Genomic DNA, 14260 nt, shown 5'->3' on the forward strand with positions numbered 1-14260 from the left:
TTCAAATTGTGAGTCTGAGTTGTAATTGCATTTCTCTCAAAATGACCCAAGTGCATGAGTAGCTACATTTTATTGAAGATGATCTGACTGAGGTTAATGTGAAGTCCCTGTTTCCAAGTTCAGCCTTTGTATAATTTCACCTCTGAAAAATCAATACAAGTCACAACCATTTTTATTGCCCAGTTGTTTAAAGTTTTATTCAGAGAGCAAAGATTTGACAGTGCATGGAATAGACAACTGTTTATAGGCCACCTGCTGGGCCAGCACCAAAGGATTGAGAATATATTTTTCCCACCGAAAGCTGTATTGAGTTTGTTTAATTGCAGTGCTCCATCAGAGGATCAGACAACTCATCATGGACTGACAGCAAGGTCAGCACTGAACAGCCATTCCCAGTTCCCTTTAATCTACTGAGCATCCATGCAGTGGGGAAGCAACGCACCAGGAGGCAAGACTAGAGGTTCAGTAGGTCTTTGACTTCAAAGAACAGATAGTCTAGAAACCATCACAAACAATCAAACTGATACTACAGTCATTGAGGTCGAGAGATATGACAGGGTGAGGCTCCATTATTCACAGAAAAATCCTGGCAAGGCTTAATTCCAGTTCATGATTAGAATTATTACCCATATTTTGTTTAAACCTCAAAAAGCCCCTTTGAGGTAGGTGTTACATCCTCTGTAATCTTCATGTCCTGGACCTAGGAAGTCAAAATATTTGATCCAACTATGCCAATGTCTGCTATAGTCCATTCTTAGTAGTTTGGTTTGGTTTTTAAAAACTTGACTTGCCTGGTTATTCTGAGTTTTGCTTTATTTCACTTCCTATTGAGGTTACGTGTGCATTTTGGAATTATTTACATAGAAACAGTTTAAAGTAAAGATGATCAGCATCCTAGGAAAAATGAAACCACTTTCAAAGTAGACCATGGAAAGCACAAAGTCTGATATTCCACAAGGTGGTGTGCAATCTTATGGACACTAGAAATATTATGTATAGGTCATCAGTAACATTAATAATATTTCCCTATGGGTGCTTTCTGATAACACTGGCTTGTTTCATCTTAACATCACAATGAAACAGTATGAAATGTTAATGTAAGAATTTGTTTTAGCTATATATGTAAATTATATTGCAAGCAAGTTACTTGGTTGACTCTTTAGTTCATTCCTTCAATCAGGTGTTTCAAAAGAAATGTTTTGCAAATATCCTCTTTATGCTTTCCCAAGGATCAGTTTAGAAAGAAAAATACTTGGTAAACCATTCCTGGTGGGCTGAACCTTGCTTCTGTTGGACTTCTTTGGGTTGGGCTGTATCATCATCTTGTGTCCTAAAAACAAACAAGTTTTCTTAGATGGTTTTGAAAATTATTCAGTAAACAACTTAATATGCCATCATCTTTTCAGTGAAAGATAACTACTGCTTTACTCTTCAAAAGATTAGTAGCTAGAAAAAGTTGTGAAGGATGAGGATGAAGAGAGAGCATCTAATTCCGTTGTGGAAACAATGCTCTCCATATTTCACTTAAAATGAATGAGGCACATTTTGCAACATTTACTATTTAAAAGAAAAAAATATATATATATATATAGCTGAGATATATATGGCCTAAAGCTATATATATGTCATATATATATATATATAGCTGAGCTGGGTCTTGATTGCTGCACGGGGGCCTTCTTTAGTTGTGGCAAGCAGGGGCTACTCTCTAGTTGCAGTGTGCAGGCTTCTCATTGCAGTGGCTTCTCTTGCTGTGGTGCACGGGCTTTGTTGCCCCATGGCATGTGGAATCTTCCCAGACCAGGAACTGAACCCATGTCTCCTGCACTGGCAGGTGGACTCAACCTCTGGCTCCCAGAGAAGTCTGCAACATTTACTATTTATTTCAGGGGCAAATTAAACAATAAACCCCTTTCATAAAAAAGTAAAAGGAAAAATGGTTAATGAATACAAAATTACACTTTATGGCCTCTTCAAAAGTTACCTAATGTGCTCTGGCCTTTCAATGAGGCTGTGAAATTAGTCTAATAAACTGAAAAAGAGAGATGATAAGTAAGTACAGTGTTTACCTATCTGAACAGTCTCTATCTGTACTTGTGAAGCTTCTTATAAAACAGTGGGAACACAGCTTTAAAAAGGTGTATGATAATGAGTTATGAACAGTGGCCAGGATTAGGCCGGCTCTGGCTCTGGCAGTTAATAGACCACGTGCTTGGGATTCTAGGCCTGTGTCCTCAGCTGTGAAACAAAGGACTGGACTTGCTCAATGATTGGCAGGGGGTCCTTCCAGCTCTACATTCATTTTTGTCCAAATAGCCTTGGGCAGACAGGGCCTTTGGAAAAGGAACATTTCAGAAGAGGCCTCTTCTGAAAAGCAAACTCCAGAGTCCATAATTAAAGATTTAGCTCTGAACAAAAATTGGCCAAGAAGGAAAATCAACAACAGGGGAAATCACACTTCTGGAAGAGAAGCATGCTGCAAGAGTTTCTGGAAAACAAAGCAGTATCAGAGAGCACCACACGAGATCAACCAAACCCACAGATTAAGATTAAAATTACAAGATTATATAATGAATCTTGAGAAATAACCTTTTAATAATAGTGGAAAATTGCTGAATGCTTCTATGCCAGGTCTTGTGCTAAGCATATCCTATGGATTAATTCCTTTAGTTTCACATGAGTCTGAAGAGGTAGGTAGTATATTATCTTCATTTTAGAGGTGAGGAAACAGAGATGTCAAGTGAGCTGCCCAAAGCCACACAAGCTAAGAATGAGCAGGACCAGAATTTGAATCCAGACTCAAGGCCAGATGATGACAGCCCACCGTTTGTGTGAATCACTCTGAAGTGATCGGCTAAGTGATTCAGTGTCCCCTGTCTACTCATCCATGGAAAAGTTAAAAAAAAAAAGAGGCTTTCTAGATTTTTTATCCTGAATAGTATCTCTTCTAAAGAATGACCTATTTCCTTTCTCATAGATAATCTTTCTTTTTGGCTGAGCTGCAGTTTGTCTAAGGCAAGGCTTGCTTTGTTATTCTTTGTATCGGCCCAAATGCTGGGTGCCAGAAAGGAATTCTAATTTCCCTCCTGTCTACAGAAAAATGGAATCATAGCTTTGGCCCTCTGCGTGCATGCTGAGTCACTTCAGTAGTGTCTGACTCTTTGCAACCCTATGTATCATAGTCCGCCAGCTTCCTCTGTCCATTTGATTCTCCAGGCAAGAATGCTGGAGTGGGTTGCCATGCCCTTCTCCAGGAGATCTTCCTCAACCCAGGGATCAACACCACCTCTCTTCTATCTCCTGCATTGGCAGGAAGGTTCTCCACCACTAGCGCCACCTGGGAAGCCCAGCTTTGGCCCCCTACCTTGTGGCAGTTTTCACATCTAGAGATGGGGTGGGTTTGTAGGGCCGGCCACAGCTGGGACCTGGGTCCAAGCTGGGTGACTTAGTTATCGGAGGGGCATTGATCCTGGAGCTCAGGTCACCACTCAGAAAGTTCTTGGCGTAGGAAGCGAGGTTTGGCACACTGACCACTCGGCTGGGCACTTCCTCCACCTTCTTCTTCTGTTGGGATTAAAAGAAAGGCCTGTTAGTGCCGCCTAAAAGCAGCATTACTGTAAAAGTAGATAAGCCTGCCATGCCAGAATTACGTGAGCAAGAGACAATACTTATCTATTACATGTTCTTTTTGAAAGCGTTTAGTTGTGCTTTAAAACAGGCTCACAATCTCTATCCAAAACTTCTGGCAGCAAGTATATTTTTTAATTTAAAGTTTTTAGATTTTAAAAGGTACCCTCAGCAGAAGCTGGCCCACACTGTCCTCAATACATTAATATTTCTGGAATGAAACTTACATTTTGTCACATGAAGAGGGATATATAAAAATTATAAATGAGCTCACATGAATTCAGCTGGAGTTAATGAATTACCAAAAAATATAAACTTTTCAGTGCTTTAGGATTTTGTGATAGCAGATGAGAAATTTGGATGTGAATATTTTCACTGTAATACATTCCAAAAATATAAAAGGAGAAAAAAGGTGAAGTGAAGGATTCTTGTCCTTCTTCTCCTTCCTATCACCAAGATATAGCCACTATTAGTAGTGACACATATATAAAAAGTTTGGAAAGTTAAAAAAACTCATAAAAATTAAAAATATATATAATCTGCCTAGTCAGATAGAAACAGTTTGCTAGTAATTTGGACTATTTCCTGGGGGGTTCTTATTTTCAATGAATATTTATCTAAATGAATGCCAGATTGTTGATAAATAAGCTACCATTATCTTTGGGGAAAATAAAGCCAGCAGAATTATGTAATGCATTGAAACCAGTAGGACCAATTTACCTTCATGGAAGGGGTCAAATACCCTGGGTGAGGATTGAAAGAGAAGGATCTATTCCGATGGGACATTGCGCTGGGGAACGCTGCATAGTGAAATCTTCTCTCCTCCTGGAAAAAATACAACTGAGTCTAAATGAGCCTAACTACACAGCACACTGAGTTTGATTTGAAGGAAGATGGCTGTGTGAGGGCAGATTACAGAGAGGAGGAAAAACCAGGGAAAAGAGGGGAAGTCAGTGGGAATCAAATTATAATCCACTGAGGCTTTGAGGAAGCACCTTTATTGCTGGAGCCTTTGTGTCCCCAGCCCCCTTGTAAAGGAAAGGACAAGCTTATTTGGCATGCCTTAGGGAAATAAGAGATCCAGGTACTCTTAGCATCTGGGAAAAGTCTACCGCAAAAAGTTATTAGCTAAGGCAAAATAAAAAACACCCAGGTACAATTGCTATATGGGTTTTCTTGGTGGCTCAGTGGTAAAGAATCTGCCTACCAATGCCAAAGATGTGGATTCAATCCCTGAGTCAGGAAGATCTGAGAAGGAAATGCAACCAACTCCATTATTCTTGCCTGGGAAATTCCATGGACAGAGGAACCTGGTGAGCTATAGTCCATGGGGTTGGACAGTCCAAAAGAGTTGGACATGACTTAGTGACTAAACAAAAACGCAACTGCTATATGGTCAATCTTCTTTATCTGTGTTATTTTCCACTTTTTTTCTTCCCAGATGTCTTGTTTTTAAAATAAGTTCCAGGTGTATAATTTCATCTGTAAAAACATTGATAAGTATTTCTAAGAGATAAGGACTCTTTACAAAACATAACCACAATACTTTTGTCACATTTAACAAACAAGCAATTCCTTATTGTGTGTTAGTCACTTAGTCAAGTCCGGCTCTTTGCGACCCCATGGACTGTAGCCTGCCAGGCTCTATTGTCCCTGGGATTCTCCAGGCAAGAATACTGGAGTGGGTCACCATTTCCTTCTCCAGTGCATGTAAGTGAAAAGTGAAAATGAAGTCGCTCAGTCATGTCCGACTCTTCGCAACCCCATGGACTGCAGTCTACTAGGCTCCTCCGTGCATGGGATTTTCCAGGCAAGAGTACTGGAGTGGGGTGCCATTGCCTTCTCTGCCAGGTCATTCTAGATTTTCCCAAATTCTATAGGTTAGCAAAACACAAACCAATACCAACATCAGGCAGATGGTGTAGGACTTGGGAGCAGAGTGATTATTTTTTGCCTTCTACTTTCCTGTGTTAATTTTTTCTAATGAGCATGTATTATTTTATATAACAGGGAAACAATATCCAAGGACCTTTTGTAAGGTGGTTTTCAGGTTATCAGGAATACAGTTTTAGGCCCCCAGGAAAGTGCCAGGCTAAAGCAAACGCCTCTGAAGCCTCACCGTGAGCTGCTTGATGATCTCCTCCCTCTCCTTCAAGCGGGTCTGCAGACGGCCTATGAGCTGAACGTCCTCTGGCCTGGATGCCCCCTTCCCTGGCTTCTCTCTGGAATCTTTCAGTCTGTTTCAAGCAGGCATGTGGTTAGCCCCCGTGCTGCAATGACTCAACCACGAGGAGGGAGATGTGGACATGATGGGGATGATGCCATGTGCTTGGCCTGGCTGGCTACTCTCTGTTCACCAAAGGGGAAACTGAGGCCCAGGGTCAGCCAGTGAATTGGCTGCAGAGCTCTGGGTGGATGGAGCCCAGGACCCCAACTCCCAGTCTGACATGTGTCATTCCTGGGCTGTAGGGCCCTGGAATCAAAGATCTGTGCACATAGATGCCACATTCAATGGGGCTTCAAGAACCAGGGAAGTTTGGGGAAAGTGGCCTTGGCTGGCAAATGTCCCCACTGCTAGCAAGGACAGCAGGTTGTGCTAATACAGATGTGGTTCCATCGCCATCTCCTGGCGGCCAGAGGGCATAGCATGAGCTAGTTCTGCAAAATGGGGGGCAGCAGGTACCCACAGCCCTTTCAATGTGGAGCTGGAGAGACATAACCTCTGGATGGTGGTGGAGGGAGGGGGGCTGCAGGTGGTCCACTGATTAGTTGATAAGAGGCCAGGGTTTTGGGGTGAGAGGACCTGGACTCTTAACCCAGCTCTGCTTTTTTCTAGCTGTGTAATGGGTATTTTGCCCATAACCCTCAGTTCCTTCTTTAAAATGGGCATGAAACTGGGTGGTTGTGAGGATTCAATGAGATAATGTGCCTGGCACATGGTAAGAACCCACTAGATGGTAGATGGTAAAACCTACTTCAGATTTTGGATGATTTGCTTTATATTGGAGACAATTGGGGACAGTTTTTAAAAGCACAAGTTAAGGGTAAGACAGGTGACATGTAAAGTTACTTAGTGCTGCTTGACCTGGTCACCTTGTCACTAACCCTGATTCCCCAGTCTCTTCTCCTCTCAGCAGTCAGAAATGACCCTGTTAAAAGGTGAATCAGAAGCCCTTGCTTCTGAAGCAAGGGCTTCCCCATTCACTCCACACAAATACATGCAAACCCCTTCTCAGTGAGGCATCTTCTCTATCCCTCCCAGCTATTCTGCCAAGCTCAGTTCCTACCATCACTCTCTCATTCATTCCACTTAAGCCTTCTGGCTGTTTGGTCTTGGGAGGCAGGCCCCAGGGCCTTTGCACTTGCTGTTCTGTCTGATTGGAAAGCTCTTTGTCCAAATGTCGCTCTCATTTCCATGCCTCCTTATGCTTAAATGTCACCTCTATGCCCACCCTTGGCACTCCAGATACTGATCCTGTTTTCCTTATAACATTTTCACTATCTGTTATGAAGTTTAACATTTGTTTGCATACTCTTTGTCAGAATCTCCATCTAGAATTTGTGAGTGCTATGAGAGCACAGTTTTTGTTTTATTCCCACTGTAACCCCAGAACCTAAAACAGTGCAAGGCACACAGAAGGCCCTTAACAAATATTTGTTGAACGAATAAATGAATGTTTGCAAGAAGGGCTCCTGGTTTCTTAATCTGTCCATGGGAATAAGCTTCTACCCTTAAGAACTGCTGTGACAGCAAAAGAGACACAGATGTAAAGAACAGACTTTTGGACTCTGTGGGAGAAGGCAAGGGTGGGATGATTTGAGAGAATAGCATTGAAACATGTATATTAGCATATGTGAAATAGATCACTAGCCCAGGTTCAATACATGAGACTGGGTGCTCAGGGCTGGTGCACTGGGATGACCCTGAGGGATGGGATGGGGAGGGAGGTGGGAGGGAGGTTCAGGATGGGGAACACATGTACACCCATGGCTGATTCATGTCAATGTATGGCAAAAACCACTACAATATTGTAAAGTAATTAGCCTCCAATTAAAATAAATAAATAAATTAAAAAAAAGAACTTCTGTGAGGATTAAATGAGATGATGCATATTAGAGGGGGAAATGCTCATAAAAAAAGCAGCCTTGATCCTTCTGATTTCTTTCAAGTGTGAGGGTTAAACAGTGCTCACTCCTCACAGATTAACAGTGCCCTGCATGAGACAGGAATGTTGTCTCTCCTAAAAGGATGGGTGACCAACCTTCCCAGTTTGCCTGGAACTGAGGAGCTTTGGAAACTCAAGACTTCCAGTTTTAAAACTAGGAGAGTCCCAGGGACACTGGGATGAGTTGGTCCCCCTAACAAAATGGTACATCTACAAGTCCCTCCCAGCCTGGGGCCAAAGCCTCACTTACTCAGTTTCCAGGGCAGCCAGCCGGGCCTGGAGCCGGGCTTGAGCACTGCTGAAATCAGCCACCATGGCCTGCATCTCCTTCCGGTGTTCCTGGCGCAGCATCTCCACCTCCCGGGCCCGCTGGGCTTGCTGATCCTCCTCCAGCAGCCTGGAGGGGTGGGGGTGGGGGGGGGGTGTGGGAGGAGCAGCACAGCTGGGCTTGCCCAGGCTCTAGCAACTGAACTTCTAGGGGACTGGAGTTTCTCCCCACTCTGCTGGGTGGCCTGCAGAATCTGAGGTCAGGACACGGTGGGAAGGAGACCTGGGTTCTCTGAGTTGTGGGGACCAGGATAAACCCATCTCGTGGGACACCCTCTCAGCATCTTCCACCCCAGCATTCCATGAAGGACCTGAGCACAAAGGGCAACCTTCAAGGGGAAAGGTGGGAGGACAGCTCAGGAAAGGAGTCCCAGAAAACACTCCTTTCACTTGAAGCAGGTGTGGGGCCTGGAGGCTGAGATTCTTTATCAGAATTGCCAACTGTTGGGACTCTGAGAGCTGGAAGACCTGCAGTCCTGTCTGGAAAGGCAGGGTGTGAGAGGGGCTAAGAGGATGGCATTTAGGCAACCAGTGTCCATCCATGACCTCCCCCATCACTTCTGAGTTGTGTGACCTTGGGCAAGCTAGACTTGGCTCAGTTTCTCCACGTGACTGACAATAGGGGCTACCTTGTAGGGTTATTGCATGGATGAACCATGTTAATCTATGTCCAGGACAGCCTGTGGCACAAAGTATATATTCGACCATCAGCTATTAATATCACTTTTCTTAACCTTGGAGTGGGGCATGAAGGGATCCGCAGACCAGACTGAAGGGCCTGACACCCTCCAAAAGTACATGCATATTTTTGTGTAATGATACGATTCTCCAGGAGAGAGACTGTTGCTTTCCTCATCTGGAGGAAGCTGTAACCGGAAATGATTAGGAACCCCTACTCTGGTCCAGTGTCCTTATTCCAGTGTTACATGGTGAGTCCCTAACTGAATTTAAGGTGCTCCACCTTGGCCAGGTGGGTTCATGGCTGTTCCTCAGATGAGCTCAGGCCTACTTTCACTTGAACTTTATGCTGGGAACTGGGACATTCAAACACTGGGATGAAATGGACAAGTGCCTTCAAAGATACAAATTACCAAAGCTTGCTCAGGAAGAAACAGATAACCTGAAAAGTCCCATATCCATTAACAAAATTAAAGTTGTAGTTATAAACTTTCCATCAAGGTGAAAAAAGGCTGTGAATTCAGGATGGAATCCTGAATAGGGCTATCCAACCTAGATAAGAAAATCATAGTTATCACTACAATTTACCAAGTACCAGGGTCAGTCCATGGTAAGCATCTTCCTATATGTTTCACTGCATCTACAATAGCCCCAAGAGAGGTAGTGTTTCCTACAGTTTACAGGTAGGAGAGGTTAGCAGACTTGCCCAGGTCACACAGCTATTAACAGGACCACAGCACTGTCTTTTAAACTATGCCACTGCACCGTCTCCCTGAGGGTTGTTTTAAGGATATTTTTGGTATTATTAAGTTTGATTCCATAAATTTCCTGATCTGTAGGGAAATAGGGTAAATCCAGCATTGACCCCTCCGTCTACTTCAGGGCTATCCTCTGCAGTTTTGAGATCTAGAATTCCTAGACCACTGATACCTTCCATGGGTCAAAGGAGTAACACCAGTGAAGTCCTGGCGTACTAGGGAATCTTTTCTTTGGGAAGATGCCGAAGGCATAACCTAATTTTACATCCCAGAGGCTCACTAAGGGGCAGAGGAGGGAGAGAGGGAGGGAGGGAAGCGGGGACCTCAGACGGACCTGCGCTGGTCGCGGAGCTGCAGCGCCTCCTGCTGGTGCTGTTCCACCTCGGCCTGCAGCCGCCTCACTGCCTCCTTGAGCTGCGAGTTCTCCTCCCGGAGGCCGCATCCCTCGCTGGGCTGCAGCTCCGCTGCGCTCTTGCCTTTGCGGGAGCCCGCCTGGCCCGGGCCACCCTCCTCCTGGGGAGAAAGCAGCCAGAAGAACCGTTTGCAGGAGGCTCAATGGCAGACAAGGGCCACAGATGTACCGCGGCCAAGACCCAGCCTGGAGCTCAAATTCCGCACTTGATTCAGAAGCTCATGTCTAACCTCTTGAAGTTTTCAGCTTTGAGAGTTGGCCAAATTTGGCTCTCGAAAAGTCGAATGATGCTGGTGAGCCAAGAATGTGGCTTAAATCAAAACAAGCCCAACACTCCACCTCTGTGGATTCTATGTGTTGGGGGGCGGGCGGGGGGGGGGGGGATGTCTCGTGTCTCTTCTTATAAGGACACTAATTCACTAATTATACCCTGAAGGTTTCATTTCCAAATTCCATCATACTGGTGATTAGGGCTTCAACATGTAAATTTGGGCAAGACCACAGAGGGCGGAGGAAGGGAGAGTGAATATTTGCTGAACAATAACGATCTATCACACCTCCTCCCAAGATTCTGGAACAGTCAGTCTGGATACATCTCAGCCCTGTGTCTTCTGAGAAAGCTTCCCAGGTGATTCTGAGGCCACCACAGTTATAATCCACTGCCCCACACTTGCCCTCGCCCGTCTCTTTACCTAGGGTGCCCTCCACACCTCCTGCCTTGGTGATACCTTCTCATCTCCTTAGGGGAGAGGCAACACGCTTTCTTTTCTCTGAGAGCCAGATCCCATCTGTGTAGAGGTTACACAGAAGTGCAGATTTGCTGAAGTGCTGTTTTTCTCTATCAGACCAGCAGGTGGAGAAAAGGAAGGAGCCATCTCCACTTCAATCTTCCCAATTCTATACCACCTAGCACAGAGTCTGGGATTCAGTAGGTGCCTAATGAATCCCTGCTCTGAAATGATGCTTGAAATGCCAAGGTTCAGACAGAAATGTAAGGATCTATGTCCAACATTAAATGGGGGCACAGTTAATCCCCAATTGGTGAATGTAGCAGTTTTCAAGGCCACGCAAACATGCCTGAAGGTCTGTGCACCTGTTCCTGCCACACGAAGACCGAACAGCATTGCAGAGGGGGCATGTGTGGCCCAGGCCCCATACTTCTTGCTTCCAGCCCTGGGGTGCGCATAGTGTGGGACACTCATGGATACCACCTGGCACTCACATCTGCATGACCCAGAAGAGCTCAGTTAAGGTTCTGTGGGGCCACCCTTGACTACAGGGAGAGAGAAGTTGACGGGTAAGTCCATCCCTCTCTGTCCTTGGCTGGGACAGATTTGAGAATTATTTCATGGGGCTCTCAGAAGATCCCAGTGGACGGAACACCACTTACGTGCAGTGGCAGCCACCTTGAGACTGCATCCTTATATTCTGCCTGCCCCCCCAACTGCCACCCCTTCATTTCTGCTGCCTGAAGTTGTTCCTTCTTATGAACACATTTCTTCTCTCTGTGGGAGATCACCCAGGGTCTGCTGTTTCTCCCTGAGTGTTCAGGGCTTCCCTCCAGTGAGATGTAGGTGAGGCCGGCACATTGATGACCAGGTTCTGTCTCATCTACCCAGCCTGAGTCTCTATCCATAGCCCTCAGGAGAGCCTGTCATTCACTGCAGTGGGCCTGTCACTGAACCCTCCAGCCACCAGCTGTCACCATCCTACACTTCCCGTGTCCCCTACCATAGGTCCAGGTGGCTCCCACCGATCTAGAACATTTAATGGATCATGTTCTGTTTTCCCTCTGCTAGACTTTACCAACTGCGCTGAACTCACTGTGATATATCAGTTGTTAATAATTCTCATTCAACACAGAAATTGTGTACAGGTTCTCAGTACCAGCAACATCTGGAATGAATGATCCCCACGTTCCTCCGATCTTCAACAGGGCTGGGACACCAACTAATTATGGCCATTTGCGTACCCTGGTGGAGACTCTACTGTGTGCAGAACTGTGTGCCAAGTACTGGGGCTGGGTGGACTGAGAGGGAGCAGACATGGCTCGTTCTAAAAGGACTCGTAGTCTGGTCGAGGAAACAAGGATATCCATGTAGTGATGGGTCCCTAACAGGACAGGCAGTAGATGCAGGTGCCAGCTGAGCTGTAGCAACAGGAAGTGCTCCAAGCACTCAGAGGGTGCAGAGAAGTCATGGGTTTGGATGGGAGACCCCCAGCCTGGAAGGATCAGCTGGGCACTGAAAAGGGAGGAAGGGTCCCAGGCAGGGGGCATGGCACATGCAGAGGCACCGAGGCAGGAGGCAGAGGCCACGTTTAGAGCAGAGAGGGAAACACAGCCAGTGGGTGAAGGCTTTTCAACACCAGACTGGGCGCTGGGAGCTTATTCTGATAGCAGCAGGGAGCCTGAAGGCTTTACACAGAAGTGCCTTAGATGGATACCTGAGGTCCACTGTGGTGGGCTGGGGAGAGATGTCTGGCTTGTGAGGGGGTCCCTGTGCTACCCAGCAAGGTAGGAATTATGGATGGGCAAGGAGGAAAATGATGGGCCAAGTCTGACCAGAAAGTTCAGAGCTTTGGTGACAGAAAGACAGCCCCCACTCATGGGAACAGGGGGCATCGAGGCAGGATTCTGTCTGGGGAGGTGTTCTGAGAAATTCTGTGCAGGTCCATGGAGTGACTCAGATGGGCTGTCTCTAGGGCCTGTCTGTCACCAACACTCTGAGATGCTATTTCATCTGAATTTAAAATAACAGGTATACTTAAAACTTGTTTTTGCTTTCCAGAGATGGAGTCTGCAGGCTCATCAAATATCCCCCAGGCCTGTGGAAGGACAGGGGGTAAAAGAGCACTTGGAACCTCTCCCTGATGCTGCTCCAAGAAGGGTGTGGGCAGGGCAGGGGTGCTGACCTCTGAAGTCCCAGCACGGTTCTCGCTGTCCCCTGGACACTGGGTGATGACCTGCCGTCTGCCCATGCTCTCCAGGGCCCTCAGCTCGGTCTGCAGAACCTCCAAGTCCTTCTGGTGCTCAGAGCAGGCAGCCCGCTGCTCTGCCAGCTCCTGCCTCAGGGACTCTGCAAAAGGAAGAGCAGTGGCAGGTCAGGGACGTGCTGAGGCCAAAGTCTGGGGTGGGCTAGGGGGGCGAGCAGCTGTAGGTGTTGGCTCGAGTTCCCCAAACTTACCTATTTCAAGAGAACAGCAGCAATAATACCATTTATAGAGTACTAAATATGTTAAGCCCTTAAAAAGTGTTTTCAGTGAAACCCTACAACCATCCTATCCAGTATTATCCCTCCCACTTTATGACGAAGGAACAGCCTCAGACAGGCTCAGCAGCCCAGAATTATTCTGCTAATAAGTCATAGTGTCAGGATTCAACACTTTCCATGGTTCTTCTTCCCTCAGAATCATCTGCTTAACCATTGCTGGTTGGTTAGGATAGGGGGTGGGACAGCCTGAATCCAGAGCTGAACCCTGAGGCAACACTTGGCCTCAGCAACAAGACAGAAAATTAAGAACAGAGAATTAGCACATGACCCAGTGGCCTCTTCTTGAAGTACAGGTCTCAAATTGGAAATGGTGACATACATTTATGCTAATTCTCAAGGAGACAGACAATCACAGGTTCTACTTCTCATGGATGTAAGTTCCTAGCTGGATCGTGGACAGCAGGGAGGGGATGGCATATCACCCCAACAGAGTCATTATGAAAACCAGAATCATCCAGGAGAAATGTACATGCCCTCCTTAACTCAGGGACCAGTACACCCAGGAAGTACAATTTCTCCTCTGAGGATTGTGGGTGATTTCTGATAGTGTGACACTTCCCAGCATGATCAAAAGGCAAATAAAATAATCATTTCAAAAAGAACATTTTCTGATGGAGTAGACAGTATTCAGTGAGCTATTAATTTTTAAAGAGAATATGACTTTCAAGTGCTAGTAAATTTGATACTTTATTTTCCTTTATGGACTTTTGAGACTTTATACTTTAGTTACTGCAAATTACTTTTGAGACATTGCTCCGATAATCCCAGAGGCCATAAGATACATAGTACAGGACTTAGTATAGAGCAAGTGCTCAACATATATTTGTAAAATAAATAAAAGATGTTTAGAGTGAAAATTAATGATATTGTGAAAGTGTCCCAGTTGTAAAAGATTTCCCACAAGTTTACTATGCTTCCCTGAAAGGACAGTATTTAAACACATATAAAAGTTTAATTATTCTGATGCTATTATGTTGAAAAATTTATCTCATCATCATCTTCCTTTATCCTCTAGGATTT

At 45.4% G+C, this 14260-nt stretch overlaps 1 protein-coding gene across 1 annotated transcript in view; it reads right to left on the reverse strand.

Annotated features, from left to right (window-relative positions):
• Positions 1–994: 994 nt before the first annotated feature.
• The window catches only part of FAM184B (family with sequence similarity 184 member B), a 116523-nt gene continuing 103257 nt past the window's right edge, over positions 995–14260 (reverse strand). The window contains exons 12-18 of the mRNA XM_061164436.1: positions 12882–13045; positions 9891–10069; positions 8044–8190; positions 5747–5864; positions 4348–4452; positions 3365–3564; positions 995–1330 (exon numbers count right to left, since the gene is read on the reverse strand). Coding sequence (XP_061020419.1) covers positions 1237–1330; positions 3365–3564; positions 4348–4452; positions 5747–5864; positions 8044–8190; positions 9891–10069; positions 12882–13045 — 1007 coding nt within the window. The 3' untranslated portion in view covers positions 995–1236. The remainder of the gene's footprint in view (positions 1331–3364; positions 3565–4347; positions 4453–5746; positions 5865–8043; positions 8191–9890; positions 10070–12881; positions 13046–14260) is intronic.

The sequence above is a fragment of the Dama dama genome, chromosome 17 (genome assembly GCF_033118175.1).
Source record: "Dama dama isolate Ldn47 chromosome 17, ASM3311817v1, whole genome shotgun sequence".
Lineage (NCBI taxonomy): Eukaryota > Metazoa > Chordata > Mammalia > Artiodactyla > Cervidae > Dama > Dama dama.